The sequence below is a fragment of the Pyxicephalus adspersus genome, chromosome 2 (genome assembly GCF_032062135.1).
Source record: "Pyxicephalus adspersus chromosome 2, UCB_Pads_2.0, whole genome shotgun sequence".
Lineage (NCBI taxonomy): Eukaryota > Metazoa > Chordata > Amphibia > Anura > Pyxicephalidae > Pyxicephalus > Pyxicephalus adspersus.
In genome coordinates, this window is record NC_092859.1 from 115,668,686 (window position 1) to 115,687,730 (window position 19,045).

A 19,045-nucleotide genomic window follows, 5' to 3' on the forward strand; every position below is an offset into this window, starting at 1 on the left:
AGGTTTTATATAATAAATATATAAAAGAAGCCCTCACTTACCTCTGTAGCTGTCAGCACTGGGCGAATTTCATCCTCAAAGTTTCTAATAAAGGCACTAAAATCCCGACTTGTAACCCTTCCAATGTAAACAAACAATAAGTAAACAATAAGATCACTACTGCATTTCTGTTATATAGTGAGGATGAATTTCTCCACAGTGCCTGCAGCTGCATAGACCAGTGAGGGCTTTAAACCTCACTTAATTCTGAGACTAAACTGCTCACAAATTCCTGGAAGTTCTTGTCATAGCGCATGTCAATGAGTTATATACGCCATGTTTAGGTGCCCCCCCCCCCTGTGATTGTCATTCTGTTTTATGGTCTTCCCATTATAAAAAATGATTGGACATTGTCCTTCCATCTCCATGTGCTGACCTTGTATGCAGGTCTGTCATCTGCAGCCCCTATTCATTGTACTGCACTACATAACATGTTGGTGCTTTATAAAGAAGACCCGCCCCCAGCCCTCCTAATTGCACACAGACCCCAGCGAGGTCACACTGCCTCTTTGTTATTGGTCAGCCACGGGGCACACTGCCTTCTTGTTATTGGTCATCGATAGGACATGCTGCCTATTTGTTATTGGTCAGCCACAGGGCACATTGCTTCTTTGGTATTGGTCACCAAATTCGTTTAGCTTGCACTGATTGGTGCCCCTGGACCTCCAGATTGGCTCTCACTTCATACTGAAGCGAGCCTTTTATTTGGCACCTCGGATTCGATGCCGAAGGTCACACATGGGGCGGGCTAGACGTGGAGATGAGGCACTATTGGTGGAAACTTAGAAGGGGGCGGGCCGTGGCTGCAATCCGGAAATGTTCTGTTGCTGATGTGGCCGGAGGAGGAGTCGCTACTGAGAGGTAGAGGAGGAAATCTGTGATCACAGGGGAGCCGTGTACACCGTGAGGGGAGAGACCGAAACTGGTTCACGGTGATCCGGGGAAAGGTAATGGTGTCCCGGGAATGAGTGCTGGGCTGCATGTGTCCCAGTGCTCGGAAATCCTGCAGTGTTGTGTTTATTTACATGGAAGAGGTGGCTGCCTGCCAGCATGGTGACCCCCTGCATGTATAACATACACATCCTTTATTATAATATATATATTGTGTGTGTGTGTATTATACATTACTGTGTGCTGATATACCCCCCTGCATGTATACCATACACATCCTGCATTATAATATATATTGTGTGTGTATTATATGTGTGTGTATTATACATTACTGTGTGCTGATATACCCCCCTGCATGTATACCATACACATCCTGCATTATAATATATATTGTGTGTGTATTATACATTACTGTGTACTGATATACCCCCCTGCATGTATAACATACACATCCTGCATTATAATATATATTGTGTGTGTATTATACATTACTGTGTGCTGAGATACCCCCCTGCATGTATACCATACACATCCTGCATTATAATATATATATAGTGTGTGTGTATTATACATTACTGTGTACTGATATGTCATGTATAACATACACATCCTGTAATATAATATATATATAGTGTGTGTGTAATATACATTACTGTGTGCTGATATATCATGTATAACATACACATCCTGTATTATAATAGCTGATATACCCCCCTGCATGTATAACATACACATCCTGTAATATATATATATATATATATATTGTGTGTGTATTATACATTACCGTGCGCTGATATATCATGTATAACATGCACATCCTGTATTATGATATATAATATATATATATATATATATATAAAATGTGTGTATTATACATTACTGTGTGCTGATGTACCACCCCCCTGCATAAATAACATACCGTTCCTGTATTATAATATAAATATATATATATATATATATATATATATATATAATGTGTGTGTTATATACAGTACTGTGTGCTGATATACCCCCTGTATGTATAATATACACATCCTGTATTATAATATATATAATGTGTGTATTATACATTACTGTGTGCTGATATGTCATGTATACCATACACATCCTGTATTATATTATATATAATGTGTGTGTATTATACATTACTGTGTGCTGATATGTCATGTATACCATATACATCCTGTATTATATTATATATAATGTGTGTGTAATATACATTACTGTGTGCTGATATACCCCCCTGTATGTATAACATACACATCCAGTATTATATTATATATCATGTGTGTCTATTATACATTGCTGTGTGCAGGTACATGGTATCTCCATTATTGTGTGCTGATATATCATGTATAACATACACACCCTCTATTATAATAGCACTATATATGTGTATATTATACATACAGCACAATGCAGGTAACTATTAGAGACGAAATAAACCCAAAAACTACCCAAAACAAAAAAAAATCACACTTCCCTTCAATCCCACAGAGCAGTCAATCCGTCGGGAGGTTTATTCCATCGGGTCCCGCCTCTCCCCGGTATCCGTCTTCTCTCTGTTCTTCCTGGTTCTCCTTCCTGCGTCACCGGACGTATGCGCAGGATGGGTAGACCTAGATTGGAAAAAACTTTTCTTTCCCTTTTGGCAAAAGGGCTCCTTTTGCACATGCCCTAGATGCTCGGCATGTGCAGAAGGTGCAGCCCAGAGCCCCCGGGATGTGACATGGGTATCCGGGAGGCTCTACGCTCCCATTCATTCTCGATCGCCTAGGCCTTAAAAAAAAGCGTGTTGCACTTAAACACAAACTAACAGAATTTTTACCTTACATAAGTGTTGTCTACCCTTTTTGTGTAAAGTGAAAATTCTGAGTTTAGGTACGCTTTACCTATACCATTGTCTATACCTGTGATAAATGTAATCACTTAAAATGGGCCTAGATAATGGTTTCTTGGGGGCCCAGAAAAAAGTGGAATGGGGCCCTCCTATTGTGTGTTACTTACCACACCTCTTAGATTGTACGTTTTTCTAGGCAGGTTCCTCTCCTCCTCCTGCGTCACTGTCTGTCATTTGCAACCCCTATGTAATGTACAATGCTATGTAATATGTTGGCGATGTAAATAATGTTTATTAATAATAATAATATTTGATTGTTGTCAGAATGGTAAAAATCAGTACTATATGCAATAAATTCAAGAAAGAGAAAAAAGTTTTTTTTTTTGTGGCAACAAAAAACTTTTTTTTATCCATATATTATTTAAAAAAATAATCCATAACAGGGAAAACCCAAATTACTATAATAGTTTAGTCCTGGACCCTCATTCTCTCAATGGACTGCAAACTAAGTGGTGGTCTGCTAATAATCACATATATAGAAATTGGTTCCAAATGACAAAAGACAAATACCAATGATAGTGTATTATTATTATTATTATTATTATTATTATTATGATTAAACCGGAGTTATATAGTGCCAACACATTACGCAGTGTTGTACAATAAATAGAAGTTGCAAATGACAGACAGATACAGACATAGGAGGAGGAAAGGACCCTTAACTGAAGAGCTTACAATCTAGGAGTATTCAAAGGATAAACTGATCTCTAGTTTCGACGTGTTTCACCTTTTGTGTTTCCTCGGGATAGAGAGAGCCATACCACAGATACACAGGGACAGAGGAAAGGAGCCTCCCTGGGGCAATTTGATGAAATTAAAGTTATATGGCCTCTCTTTGGAGACCGATCTTAGTATATCTTCAGACGTTTATTCGGAAGGTGATTGGCCAGGGCTTCTTTCAATGACAGAGTATTGTAGGAGAACCTGAGTGATCCAGCAAACCTAAAATGGATCAGGTCCTGGATTGAAAATACTTGCAAAATAAGAAATCTATTCCAGATTTACTGGATTACCCAGGTATTTCCTGGCTAAAGGACATACAGCTTCATCTTTCCCTTTCTTCATTGGTTTTAATGTGCCCTTGCCTGGCCCTTCCATTTTTTGGAATGTTAGTTCTTTCAGTCATAGAGGCCTATTATCACTTGTGGTATAGAAATAGCTCCAGGCCTGACCATTCCTCCAGACTGACATCCACCCATCAAAGCATTTTGTAGAACTTTTCTTAAAAATCAGCCAATTTCTTACATCAGCACTCAATGCTCCAAGGAATACTGATATGGTTGATGTTCTTTGGAAGCTATATATGGGGACCCTACTTACCCTCCCACTGGCCATGATCTGCCTGCATTGCATAGAGAAGCCCTCTACAATAAGGTATGCAATAAAAGCAGGGTTCTTTAAAATGTTATTAATATGCGAATCAACAAAAAGAGGGGATACACGGGAAGACAGAATAGAAATAGGTTCACTCTCATATTTTCAGATAACTGGTCTGGGATGACAAGGGAGTTCATTCAGTCCCGATAAGTGCGTTGGGAAACCAAGATTGCAGCTCAGTGATTTTGACTGCCTGATCCCAATTTTTTTAAAAGTTCAGTCCCACTTTAATGGTATTAGTAATAAGCAGTTCAGGTCTTCTTTTGGCCATGCTGCTGCTTTAAAAAAACAAAAAAAAAAAGCATTTTTTAAAAAAGCATGTTTACATCGAATCTCCTGAATATATGACACAAGAATAATACAATTAAAGAGGAACTAAACTGAAAAGTGCCTTAAAAAAAACTGTTACCTTCAATCCAGAAGGGCGGTCCGATCCATCCTGGGGTATCTTGCATTGGGTCCTGCGTCATCCCGGCATCCGTCCCCGAGCCGGTACTCCAGGCGCTGCCATCTTCTCCTCTTCTTCCTATATCAACAGACCCAAGTGCAAGATCGGGTTATGTAGGATGGAAAAAAAACTTGCCAATCTCACTGTGCATGTATGAGATTAGCATATTTTTCTCTTTACATGAAAAAGCCCCTTTGCTCAGGAATGCGCAGAAGGAGCACCCAAGAGCCTCCTGGGATGTGTGAGGTAGGAATCCTGGGAGGCTTTGCGCTCCTATTCAATTAGAGGGCGGTGCTGCACCCTTTTTTAAAAAAAAAAATTTTTACTTAACGTAAAAAACTTGTCTCCCCTTTTATGTAAAGTGAAATTTCTGAGTTTGGGTACAAAAAATAGTGTGTGCTGTCACATGATCATTAACGTCCCTCGCTTCCAGTCACAAAGTTTTCTCTGCTGCGTTAAGCATAGACAACCTTTTGTAAGACCCCAGACTGCACCCTGTGACCTGCATTTAAATATTGGACTGTAAAATGCAGGCCATGGTGTGTAATGTGGTATACTGGTGTGTATTGGTACCATATGTGGTACACACCTGAGATCCTCACCCAATTTGAACAGTCAGGCGAGAATCAGAGGTGTACAGCTGTCACCTGATGTCGTTCATGGATCTGTCCTGACAGATCTATGAACTACCAACACAGAACGATCGTCCATAGAGAAGAGCATAGTGGTGTGCTGCTCACTCGTAGAACAGAATGTCACTGAGTGTACATCTGTCACTTTTTTATCTCTAAAAATTTTCATGTAAGATTGTTTCCAGCAGCAAAAATTGCAGACTCCTTCTTTGCAATGCAGGCAGATTATGATTGGTGAGAGATGCTGGCAAGTTGGCATATTGCTGTACATAGTTTTCTGAAAATAGGAAGATGTGTTAATACCCACTTGTGATGCTAGACATCCATGATTGAAAGAATCCAATTCATAAAAGTTGGTGGCTGTGAACAGTTAAGCTGGGAAGGAGAGGACAAGAGGATTCTGTATGTCCATCATGCAGGAAATAGAGGAATGTTTTGAACCTAGCTTTTTTTAGCTGTTGATAGCCTTACTAGAGAGGTTCCCCTAACTTTTACCCAGTGATATCTCTGCCACCAGGACCATCAGGACAAAGTTATAGTGGCTGTAATAATTTGCCAGTCATTGTAAAAATGTAAAGACACCTGCCTGCACCCAAAAAAAGCCAGTGTGTGCCAAGTACCCTGGGGTAACCTTTTTTGGGGTGTTTTTTGCCAGCACTCTCTAGTTGTGTGTTTGGTGTAATTTGTTTTCCAGATTTTACTGGGTCCATATATATTTTATCATTTGCTGGAATACAATACTGATAATAAATGTGGACAGCTGAAGTTTCCTATGTACCTGTTAGATGTAACCCCCTAGGGTGCCACTTGTTTAGAACCTGTACCTAGAGAATTGTTTCTCAAATTCTGGTCCTCGTGGGAGGACTGACAAGTCATAGCAGGTCCTATGTACAAAATACCTAAAAGTAGATCAGTTTGTGTTTTTCTCCTGGCAATACGTCAGCATTTTAATTTCTTAATTTAATTTGTCCTAGCAGCTAGATATGGAGAAACTGATTGGTTAGTGAAAAATGCAGACATTAATATTTGGCAGATCACATGAGGTCTGTTGTCTGCAATGCCATTACCAGTAAAGGTTTATGAATAGATAATATTTTATTGAATGCACAAAAGCTACAATCTACAAAATTCCCATGCGTGCTGTTTCTCTATGGCATTTGCACTTCGTTACCTCTGCACTTCACAATATTACAATGTCTGTGTTTGCTGCCAGTTCTATTATATTCACAACAATGCAATACCTAAACTAGCTAGACAATGATCACACTGCCAGTATTGTTGTCGCCACTATAAATTTCTAAATGTGCTCCTTTATTAACTCTTTTCTCTTTTTATATTGTAATAACTATGTGATTCTTGCTTTTTAGGCCGGATTCTACTCGTAATGCTTAGTCGTCTTTCTGGACTTGCTAACACCGTCCTACATGAACTGTCTGGTGATGCAGAAGGCTCTGAAAATGCGCAGGTGTCTGTGAGTAATGTCCTAAATTATGATTTGGTGTAAAATTACATTCTATTTTTGTCATGCAGAAATCAACTGAATTCATCATTTGTATTCCTCACTTACATTTGCCTTGTGGAAAGTATTTTCCGTCAAGTTAGTGCAGTAATGATTTAGTCACACATTTAAATTTCCAAACCATAGACAGTCTGGCCTATTCAAATAATACTCTTTCATGGACATCGGGAAACCATAACAAGATTCTCATGGTCTCATATGGAGAGTAAAGGAAAGCACTGCTTTCATCCAATAGGCAACATGTCTAATGAATGAAATGTAACAGAGGGCCTTGCTGTAGCTTTGGGAACTAAGGTCCCAATTGAAAACATAAATAGCATCTAAAGCTAAAAATCAAAGTTGGTTTAAGTCCAAAGTCACTTCTAATGTACATTTATAAAGCAGCAAATGTGACTTTTGCCAAACGTCAACTGCTTGTGACTTAATCAGTGTCATGTAAAACACATCTACCACATTCATCTTTAGTGAATATATAATGAAAGTCACAATCGCTGCTTTATAAATATCCCCTTCACAATGAACACAGACAGGGAAACTGTTGGATATAAAAGTTCAGTTTAGAGCTCATCAGAGCTTTCCATTCTTTTCTATGTATATGTTAGGTCTGTGATTACACTGTTAAGATATTTTTTTTTTTTGTTATTTGTCAGTTATATATTAACTTTTATGTTCTACATGCTTCCTGAAAGCAATGTTCAATATTTAAGGTGTGTGAAAAAAATATTAATATTTTCCTTCAGTGATTTAATTTTATAGCACACTCATATAACTTGTGGAATTATAGTAATTAAATATCAGATGGTTGTTAGGAATGGGATGTTCCCCTGATTAATGGCGACAAATTGGGCACTTTTCTGTGAGTACACAGAAACATTCCAGGTTTGCATTGATCTAGGTTCTTCCACTTCCACAGCACTGGTGGTGATTCTGCTTACTGTATCGTTGTATGTTATATCATGGAAGCATAAGGGTGGTGTATGTAAACTCAAAAACTTTTCTTCATTATGTTTACTATAATGCTTTACAGTATGTATAACTTTTTTTTTTTAAACATTCTTTATTTAAAATTTTTAAAACGGTACAATAAAAACCGGGGGCAAAGTTTTTTTTTTTTTTAATAAGTTTATCAGCCAATGTGTATACTTTTTTTTTTTTTTTTTTTACATTGTCTACCTCTCCTGTTTTTTTGTTTTGTTTTTATGGGCTCCAATCAGGTTCCAACTAGGGATCTAGGGACCTCCAGAATACATAGCTTACCTGACATAGGTGCTTTTTTTGTAAGGCATATAACTGGGCCCACCAAATAATTGTTCATATTTTCCTGTGAGCTTTTTTTAACCTTGGTGATAATGGCTAAATTGTTGCTGGAGGACGTGCCAGTTGTTTTTTGTATCCCTCTCTGAACCAACACATGATTTTGTTTAATACTGCAAGCCGAAACTTTTTCCAGGATGTCTTTTTTACCAGCTACTGAATGTCATTATTAAGCTCATATCATATTTTCGTTGTTTTCTGTTGAGCTGGTTAATTGATATCTGAGAATAGAAAGCCCCTCCCTATCTGTAATAATCTGTTTTTTTTTTTTTTTGATAGAATGATTTTATTTTTCTTTTGCACAGTTCAAATAGGATTGAACTATTTACATCTGTCCCAGTGGTTTTTCAGCTTGTTTTAGAGTCATCAGTTAATGAGATATCTTTATATAATATAAAAAATTGCACTACTACTGTAACACAGGGGAAATAAAAAGCAACAGGAATGTTTGAACTGTGTGTTTCTATAATGTGATGTTGGCAGAGAGCTCTGAGTGACAAAAGTCTTTGTTATGCATTATACAGGACCCAGTGGCAGAATCCAGTACAGGAGAGAAAATGTCAGAGGACCAGATGGAAACATTGGCTCACTATGAGCAATTGGTGATTCAGCTGAAGGAGCTCATCCAGCAAAAGGATGCAGAGATTCAGCAAAAGAATACTGAGCTTCAGCAGAAGGAGACACAGCATAAGGTACCAGAGTGAGCAGATCTTTAGAGTTATGAGGAATAGGAAGGTTTTATGCACCTAAACCTTTTCCTGTTTTATAAGTTCAATTACTTTATTTGTATTAGATTACTATGTATGTTTTTTTCACTTGCTAACATGAAGTAGCAGATGTTTCTCGATCAGTGGTTTGTTTCCTGAAAACTTCAATTTAAATCTATTGGTAAATACTGTTTCAGTGCTGAAAAAGTTATTGCCTTTACCTGGGATCTAAACCTATACAGCAAGACTGTCTATTGCATTCAATCAGTAATCATCACCTAAGGGATCTCTTGGCATTAATTAGACTTCTGACTGGACTCCATTGGTTTCTGCTTATTGCACATTGACAGTTGTGCCCATTTGCCTATATATACTAGGATCTAGTATATCACTTGTCATTCTTGCTAATTTTTTTACTTTACAAACTGCACACCCAGAAGCTGGAAATGAGTTAGCAGGGCAGCAACCATTTTTATTGTTTTGACTCTACTGGTCAGCACAAGTATGATGATAACCTTTTTTTCTGACTTTCCATTTCTGCATTCTGTACTTGTTTTAGGTCCATGATCTAAAGTATGGAATCCAGTAACTAATGCAAGGTGTACACTATGCATGTTTTCTCTCAGTAGTATTTTTGTTTCATCTTGTGATATCCATATCCTTTGGGACTGACTTCAAGTTTTAAGTGTATTCTGAATAATTGTGTTAAAACTGTTTTATTCTTACAATGTCCTTGCAGTGTAGTTCCAGAATTAAAATAAGAAGTGCATGGTGATGTCAGTAATATTAATGCACCAAACTTGGCTCGTTCCCTTTCACTTAAAATGCCCCTACTTTACCCCTTGTATCCCCTGTAATGCCCCTTTTTAACGCCTAGGCTCACTTTAATACATAAATGAGTGCTTTTGAAAAGTATGCCAATCTCTGTTTTATTAAGCATAACCCTTTCCTGGATAAACTAATGACTGTCAGAACACCACCCGGCTCTTTTGGGAGGTTATTGGAGAGTTGGGTCACAATACAGAGGCTGCTACCCGACTTGGCCAAGTGGAGAAAAGGAGTGAGAATTACACTAGTGCAGCAGCAAATATGATTCTAAGATCTATGAGATTTAGTCTCTTTTTCAATAATAAATAACATTGACCTTTGAAGGAAGTCCTTGAAAACATGTTACAGTGACTCCTCCCTCAGATTGAAGTTTCAGACAAATTGTGTGTTAACTCAAGCAGGTCTGTTATGTTTCTCTTTAGTTAGCCAGTAGTGCTCTGAGAATCCTCTGTCATTCGTATATTATTTATTTATAAAGCAAAATTTATATACACAGAAACATATATAAAATAAGTTTAAATATAGCTAAAATATCATATAGGTTTCCTTTTTATTTGAAATTCACCTTTATATCTATCATTTCATACACCTAATATAACCGAGGTAAAGCTGTGCAAATACTAGTACTTTGGTTTTACAAGCTTTTGGTTATCCGTATTTGCTTCACATACTGCTGTTTTTTTCCATCATATCCTTTTGTGTTGTTTGCATATCCTGGGAGCATTGTTTGCGTATTCTAAAATCATTCTTGCCTACTCTTTTGACACATGTTGACCTGGTGTTTGTTTTTTTTTCTTTTCTGTGGCACTTGCCTTGAATAAGGTTGCTTTGGTTGCACATTATATCCAATTATAGATCATATTGCTAATGTGCTGAACTAAGTCCTAACTGAAGATCCAGTTCTAACAAATGGCAAAATTTCCCCCACCAAATTTGAAAGGAAAGGAACTTATACTGTATAAATTACCCTCTAATTGACCCTAGGGTCTACAGCACATTATACTTTTTGCACTGTCTGCACTGCGTTTGTCAAGCACACAATCTTTAAAAGCCCCTAAATGTGACCCAGAGGATAGAAAGAAACTTCTGTGCCATAACTGTGTTTCAAAGAACTTGCACTACATATTGTAATTAGTCAAAATTGGATATGGGAGTTCAACAGATACCTTCTGTTACCACAGACACCTGCTGCCTGGTATACATTGGCAGGTTTAGGTTTTTTTTTTTTATCAATTATTTGATTATTGATAATATCCTGGTCCTGGCTTGGGAAAAAAGTTGCATAAAGCTCTGCCTGTGAGAGTTATGCCGGTCGAATGACTGTAATGGAAAAAGTGGGCAATACTTAGTCTTAGTTTGGTAGACATAAAGGCCCTATACCATAAGATTATCAGTCCTACCCTATTTTGAAGTTAGCCCAGGAACCTGATAACCACACTTGACCCATATATTCATACACTTTGGGGTTGTTTTTACCACTGGTAAAATTATAATTTTTTTTACAGTAGACTGTAATCTGTGTTTCATGTTTACTTTGTTTCAGTTGGAAAAAGAAGCTTCTGATGCAAAAATTACCAAATTAAAACTTCAAGCTAAGGCTAAACTGACAACACTAAACAAACAGATCGAGGAGCTCAAGAAAACCGCACTTAGTCAGGTATATGCTTTTCTCAGCTACCGTATCACCTGCATGAGCAAACCTTCACTGTATAAGCTTTGTGTTTATATTTTTTATAATTTTAAGTTTCATGTATAAAATGTCTGATTAAAGAACTGTCTGCATTTCTTCTTCCTAATAATCGGTGAGCTTTTTACCTATGCAGTATAGAATATGAATGGGTGATTCATTTCTAGTTTAATACACAAGTGCCCTCTTATTCTTCTCTCTGTCAGGCCAAATTGTTCATATGTTTCCATTCTTGCCATTCAGGTAAATACAGATGGAAATCGAGATGCTATTAGTGCAGGACAAAAAGAAACATTGCAGAGTGCACAGAACAATGAGGAAAGCACTTCAAAACTGCAGGAAAACATTAATGAGCTAACAAGACAACTTCATGACAGTCAGAAGAACGTTAGTGAGCTAACAAAACAGGTTTCTGAGAACCAAGAGGCTATAGCCACGCTCAACCATCAGCTTCAGGACAGTCAAGAAACTGTTTCTGATCTTAGAAAAGCACTTCAAGAAAGTGGAGATGCTGCTAGAGAGCTGCACAAGAAACAGGAAACCGAGGTAAGAATACCCTACATGAATGGATTAAAAGAAATCTGTTATTGCAGAAATATGGTGTTGTCATGGCCTATTGAACTTCAATCCCTATCCTTGAGTCACTGACCACTGAAAGGCATATATACAAATTCCATATCCCAGTACTTTATATGCACATACCTTTTCCTGGTCAGTGACGCATCAAGCAATGAATACAAACTAAAGTTGAAAACCTTGAAGCATTCACCCTCAAAAACAAGTATAATAAAAGCTAGAGTTTGTATAATTTTTAAATGAAAAAGCAGGTATTAGGATAAAAAATGTACAAATGTTGCAAGAGTTGTAAATAAAACTAACAAAAGTTCACATGGATTTCTGTAACAAAATTGTTGCCTATTTGGTGATATTATACTGATAACATACTTTTGTGCTTTACTAACAGAGGAACAGGTAACCACTGCAGTGCTGGGATATGCCTGTGTTTGTGGTTCACTCACTTCCTCCACAGTAAATTTTCTATGATCATTTTCCTGGTAGTTGAATTGTGGGCGTTTGAAGCAAAAAACTGTATTCAGTGTTCTCAGTAAGTGAAAACATTAGTGATGATATGAAGAGGTAGATGACCAAATTGAGTCATTAGAAAATGAGGCATTAGGGATCAATGATGGCAGAGATGGATAACTGAGAAGGTGGTAGGATTCAATGATGGTAGAGCTTGATGTGAAAAAAGGTGGCAAGGATTAATGAAGAAAGTACTGGAAAGAAGGTCTTGAAAATCTGTGTCCATTGAGAACGTAAGAATACAGCAGGGCAAAGGAGGAAGTGCTTGTAAAGCATAACCACGAAACAGCATGGGATGATGCACAATGGATCAGTGATGGAATATTTATATATATATTATGAGATAAATAAATCATTTCTGGAAAGCCACTGAACAGTGTTTCCCCTTAGTGATTGAAATAGCCTTTGGTATCAGTACTTTTGACTTGTGCCATGTAGCAAAATGTTCTTCCCAAAATAGAGATAATACAATCAGTCTCTGGACAGAAGTGTTCTAAAAAAAAAAAAGCAGTTGTAAGCCAACAATAATTTGTTTAAATCCAGTTCAGATACTGTAAAGTTATTCTCAAAATGGTTTCTAGTGTTTTAGGAGAGATGAGAAAATCCATTATGATTGAACTTTGCATTATGTAACTTGATAATTTACATCTTTATCACTGGGCCTCTTGTACACAGTCTGGAGCAATGGAAACTGAAATGGTTACCATATCCTTTATGGCATTTTTTTCTGGGCAGGCTTAACTGTTTTTTGCGGGAAAGAGCCACATTTTCTTCTTCATTCAAATTTTGTTAAAACACTGTTTGTATTAGATTTCGAAGGGTGGATGTAAATTCCATAAAAATTCTCAGAATTATTTAATATGATTTAAGAGCTCTTTCTGTATCAAAGAAGGGAACCCCGGACTAGACAGAAACACAAGCCAAAAAAAGTAATTTGATGTATCAATACTCCTTCAGCCTTGTGTTCCTTGCAAAAAAGTTGAACTTTCCTTGTTTGTTCTTATTTGGTAAGGCCAGTACCTGGTAAAGCGAAGCCTTCTTTTTCGTTGTTGGTCATGTAGTGAGGTCCAAGATGTTCTGAAGAGGAAGTGCCTTCTCTCCCAATTTTAGACTTTGTATCTCCCCTTAAATGGCCTAAGTGCATAACACAGCTTTATTCTTATTTTACTTGATTCTTTCTTTGATATCTCCTGTGGACAGTTACAGACCACAGGACCTGTTAGAATCCGTTGACACTTTGTTGGAATTCCTAGGTGTGCAGAAGGCTGACTGAGCTTAGATTCTTCCTCCTAATTGTAAAGCCCTTCTTTGGCATGTAGAGGGGAGCAAAGCATCGATTAGAGGAGTGATTACCACTAACATAGTTATGGAAGCTCTTGCTGAAATGGCTGTTAATGTGATGGTCACTGTAATTTTGGATCCAGTATGGACATAGGCAGTGATAAGACAGCAATAAATATTCCCTGCTTTTATATTGCCAAATAATAAGGTAAAGGTTTGCTCTATCTTTTCCTATCTACCATTGGAATTTTGTAAGTTTATGGTTCCTTCAATCGTTTTGATGTGCTTTGATATTTAATTAATTTGCCTTACAGCTGCACTGTATGGAGTGACAGTACTTTCTTCACAAGACAGCATGCATAACTGAAATAAAAGCCTAGACTCTTAGACACCTTTTTTTTTCTATCTGCTCACATCTTCCATGTTTACTTCTGTCATTAGATTCGACATCTACAAAGAAAACTTGAAGAACAGGATGAGGCCCTTAGCTCCCGCACTCAGGTGGTGCAGATGTTGGAGCAGGAGTTGCAAAATGCTGAACTTCAAAAACAGGTAAACAATCACATGTTCCTAATTACATTTTTGATTGTATATGATCGTGTCAGACGTTTTAGATAGTGAATTAAAATGTTTTAAATAATCAGTTGCTTCTGGTGAGCATAGCCTGAGGCTTTTCTGGATACCTTTCAAAGGGACATGCAGATAGGTGCATTAAGCAGCAGCCCTCAGCCTAAACACACATATTGATCTGTTTACATTTTACCAATTTAAGGATAAAGAAGAGTTCTATTTCATAGTGGCTATTGTGTTACTATTCAATCGTACATATAAATTGGTCTGTAAAATGAGTCCCTGGAAGGATGGACAGGGATGGACACAAGAAAGTACAGAAAAGTACTAGTTTATTTTGCCAGAAATGTTGGGTTCATGTCACTGCAGATGAACAAAACTCACTAACAGCAGCATTTAAGATCCAGCAGAAGTTCTTTTAATATTCAGGAAAGCTGTGAAGCCTACCACGTTCATGTGTGCTACCCAACCCCCTAATAACAGGAATTGCATGAACTATTAATTTTCAGTGGATTTGCAGGAACTACACCAATAATATTTATTGCATTTATTTGTAATTTGGTAATTATAAATGAATTTTTATTTAAAGGGGTTTTCTTTCGTTGTATTTGTGGTTATTAGGGGCTTGGGTAGTACACATGAGAAGGAATCACAGCAGGATTTACAGTTTTCTTGAATGTTTGAAGGCCAGCCTGTGTGACAGCTTTGATTCCTTTCATAGATACTGTAAATTGTTCTCTGTTTTGGGGATGTCTATATAAATTAATGTATATGTGTATATATATAATTATGGACACATTGCAGCAAGAAATAGACCAAATTATTCTTACAGATCCCTGCCCCCTCAAGGAGAGTTGAATCATTAGTAAGCAGGTTTGGGCAGGAAATACCACCAGGTGGTCAAATTAATAATATTATTATTATTATTAATATTATTATTACACAGTATTTAAATAGAGCTGACATATTATGCAGCACTTTACAAAGTCCATAGTCATGTTACTAGCTGTCCCTCGAAGGGAATCTAATGTTCGTATAGTCAAATGTCTTTATTATAGACTAAGGTCAATTTTTTTGGGGGGAAGCTAATTAACCTAACTACATGTTTTTGGAATGTGGGAGGAAACCGGAGTACTCGGAGGAAACCCATGCAAACATGGTGAGAGCCTGCACACTTCATGCAGATGGTGTCCTGGCCAAGATTCTAACCTTGGACCTAGCGCTGCAAAGGCCAGAGTGCTAACCACTAAGCTACCGTTGTGCATGTTAATAGTCCTCAGGCATCCACTCATGCCAAGGTTATCATTGTCTCTTTTCAGCAATCCCTCTGTTGTTTTAGGGTCTGTCTTAACAGACAATGATGTTTTGTAGTCTGCTTTCCAGGAGGCAGAGATATCCTTATATCGAAGTCGTATTGATATCCGTTTCTGTAACTTACAACAGATACAGTGAAGTGTATCCACCATCGGAAAGGACATGTTTTATTTGTAGAATTACCAGTTGAAAAATAAAGCTTAAAAAATGAGTTTTCCAGTCTTTAAGTGTGGTAGCTGTGTTCATTTTCCTATTAGACTTTTTTTTTAACCTGACAGTCCTGTGAATAACACATTTACTGTTCTGGAGGGGCAGGATTCATTCCACTATATCTGTCGAGGAAGCCATGATTGTCAAAGTAACCCTAGCACAGGATGGTTTCAAAGACAGCTTTGATGGGTGATAAATAATTTGGTGTTCTTGTGTCCTTTTGATTTACTTAATCTTTTTTTTTTTTTTTTTTTTTTTTTTTTTTTTTAAGGTTCTTGCTGAGCAATATCGGGAAATGGAGCATGAATTACTGCTTCAAAAAGAAGGTGCTCAGAAAACCATACAGGAAAAGGACAATGTATACCAAATCCTAAAAGAAGAGCTGGATAAAGAAAAAAGTTTTAACAGCCAGTTGGAATCTCTAAGAGCAGAAGCAGAAAGAGGAATACAGGCACAAGATGAGCTAGAGCAAGTCAAAAAAGATTTGGAAATGGAGCAGGAAGCCAGGAAGCAAATAGAAGAAGCAAGACAGCAGTTGGACATTAAAATACAGGATATGGAGCAGCTCAGAGTGCAACTGGAGAGAGAAGTTAAGGAGGAGTTAGAAACTTTGAGGGCAGAACTAGACAGAGAGAAAGAAGCTCGGGAAGAACTAGAGCAGCAGAGGTCACATTTGGAAGAACAGAAAAGATCTCAAGAAGAGGTGCAGGCAAAGAGTAGAGAAACTGATGAAGAGGTTCAACAACTAAGAGCCGAACTGGATGAAAGAAAAGAAGCTCAGGAACAATTGAAGATTGAGTTGGAACAGTTAAAAAGTAATAATGAGCTGTTGATGGAGAAAATGAGGGTTAATCAGCAAAATGTTGAAATATTTACCAATGAAACAGATCATCTAAGTACTCAGTTGGAACATGTTAGAAGTGACCTGAAAAATGGCAAAGAAAGCCAAGAAGAGCTGTCAAGACTGAGGGAAGAACTACAGAGAGTGCAGGAATCACTTGTTGATCTTGATCATGTAAAAAATGAACTAGAAAAGGGGCAAGAAACATTACTAAAATTAGATTTAATGAAGCAGGAATTACAAAAGTTAAGAGAAGCTGAAATTATGGTGGACACATTGCAGCAAGAAATAGACCAACATAAGCTTGAAAAGGGAAAAGAAGATCCACAAGAGGTTAGTGGAACCGACACTGGTATTAACAGAGATGAATTTACTCAATGCAAGATGATCATTTCTAAAGATGCAGTAAATGCAAAAGAAATCATTGAAACAGATGGACAGAGTGAAGGTGATAAAGCAGTAGATGCAAAAGAAACAACTGAAATGAATGAACTTAATGATTGTGACCGAGATAAAGCACAAAATGCAAATGAAAAGAGTGAAATAACCATAAATGTTAAAGAAGAATTGGAAACCGATGGACAGAATAATGTACAAGCTTCTGAAGAATTACATCAGGTTCCGGATACAAGTTCCAAAACCCAGTTTAAAGAAGAATTTTTGGGTAAGACTCCTAAAATAGAATACTTCTACATTACACTGAGACATTATAAAGATTCTCACTTTGCCATTCGGCATCTATTTAATACTCACATTTTTCCTGACCCACTTGTACTTGGCACTCTTGACACTTGTACTTGTTGCAGATGCTGCAAAATAACCATATCTGCTCTCTATGGTGTGCGGTAACAGGGTTTATATTGTCATTCTTTCTATAGAGTGACCATTTGCCAGCCTGGCAAATGACTACATCAAGGGAGGAGGTCACTGTTCTTCCATACCTGGAAGAACTGTTTATTTTGTAGCAGCTGCAGCAAAAGGACAGTGATGAAGGCACTACATAGGTGAGTATAGATGGGTCACTGCATTGGCTAGCAAGAGACTGTCACTTGGTAATCAGATATTGATTCTGTGTTTTTGCTCTTGAAGGCCAGTATAAGGATATATGTTTATCTATACCTTACTACATTTAGGTTGTAAAGAAAAAAAAATTATGTGTATGTATGTGTGTCCAGTTAACTAACCAAAATGGTTTTAAAGCAAAATGTTCAACATATTAAAAAGGATTTTATTGTGTAACTAAAACATTTTTTCTGTTTTAGATATCCATACCCAATCACTTGCAGAAGAACACCTGCAATCAGTAAATGTCCAGCTGCAGCAGGTACGAAAGCCTATATCTGTATAATTCTGTTTGATTTGTACCAGCAAACATGTCTTTTACTGGATAAGATTGAATTTTTCTGTGAACATGATACATTTGTCCAAAAAGGTTAATTATGACTGATTGGAATGCATTTCTTACAATAATAATTCCCTTAAAAAGTTAGGTTCAAGTTAGTTTCAAACTATTTCTCTATTGCTCTCATCTTTATTTTGGTGCTGGTGGCAGTGTTTTTTTTTTTTTTTGCATTTGCAATTGAAAAATATTTTACATTTAACTTACATTTGTCCGTATCATGTACTTTTTTCCTCTATACTCTAAAAGAGATATAATGGCAGTTTCCCTATTTCAAGCTGCACAGCAGCAGTAGTAAGGCCTCACTTTTCAAAGTTCATGTTATATTCCAAGAACCCTGAAAAACTATGTTTGGATACCACAGGGATGCAATAAGTGGACTCAGCTTTCCATAAGTTCCTTATTCAGCTGTATTTGATTATCCTTTTCTTAAAAAAATTGTGATATTTTACTACTACCCTAAAAGGATGCTTTAAAGCGGATTAACATACAACAAAAAATGTGGGCAGAAAGAAAGAGATGACCACCACCCTTTGCTTTTTGCCCACATTTTTTATTGTATGTTAATCTGGTTAAGAGTATCCTTTTAGGTTAGTGGTAAATATCACAACTTTAAAAAAATAAAATAAAAAGGAAAAAACAAATACAGCTGAATAGGCTCCCCATACATATCAAAACTCCATAGTTCTGTTTGTTCCAAAGATGTGTTATATTACAATTAGAGTTTTTTTTAGATATCATATGCACAACTGAAAAGTATTTAGTAATATTGTTACAGCAAATGTTTTTTGTGTTAATTCTGCAATGCACATTTGGACAAATAGTCAGCTGTCTGACCATTGTCTTGCACACCCAGTTTAGTAAGAGACTGTCTTGTTCTATGTGCTAGAGTTTGGAGCTGGTGCCCAGTTCTAGGGGCCATAAAAAGATAACCAGAGAAGCAACATAAGGAGATGTTACACTTCTTTTGTACAAAACAGATTAAATATTTAGTCTTTATTTTCG

The 19,045-nt window shown here is 37.0% G+C and overlaps 1 protein-coding gene across 1 annotated transcript in view; it reads left to right on the plus strand.

The window, feature by feature from the left end:
- The first annotated feature begins 871 nt into the window (after positions 1 to 871).
- Positions 872 to 19,045, plus strand: part of GOLGB1 (golgin B1) — a 32,112-nt gene continuing 13,938 nt past the window's right edge. Inside the window, exons 1-8 of the mRNA XM_072401994.1 lie at positions 872 to 986; positions 6,655 to 6,758; positions 8,645 to 8,812; positions 11,199 to 11,312; positions 11,586 to 11,888; positions 14,148 to 14,258; positions 16,072 to 17,305; positions 17,904 to 17,965. Coding sequence (XP_072258095.1) covers positions 6,672 to 6,758; positions 8,645 to 8,812; positions 11,199 to 11,312; positions 11,586 to 11,888; positions 14,148 to 14,258; positions 16,072 to 17,305; positions 17,904 to 17,965 — 2,079 coding nt within the window. The 5' untranslated portion in view covers positions 872 to 986; positions 6,655 to 6,671. The remainder of the gene's footprint in view (positions 987 to 6,654; positions 6,759 to 8,644; positions 8,813 to 11,198; positions 11,313 to 11,585; positions 11,889 to 14,147; positions 14,259 to 16,071; positions 17,306 to 17,903; positions 17,966 to 19,045) is intronic.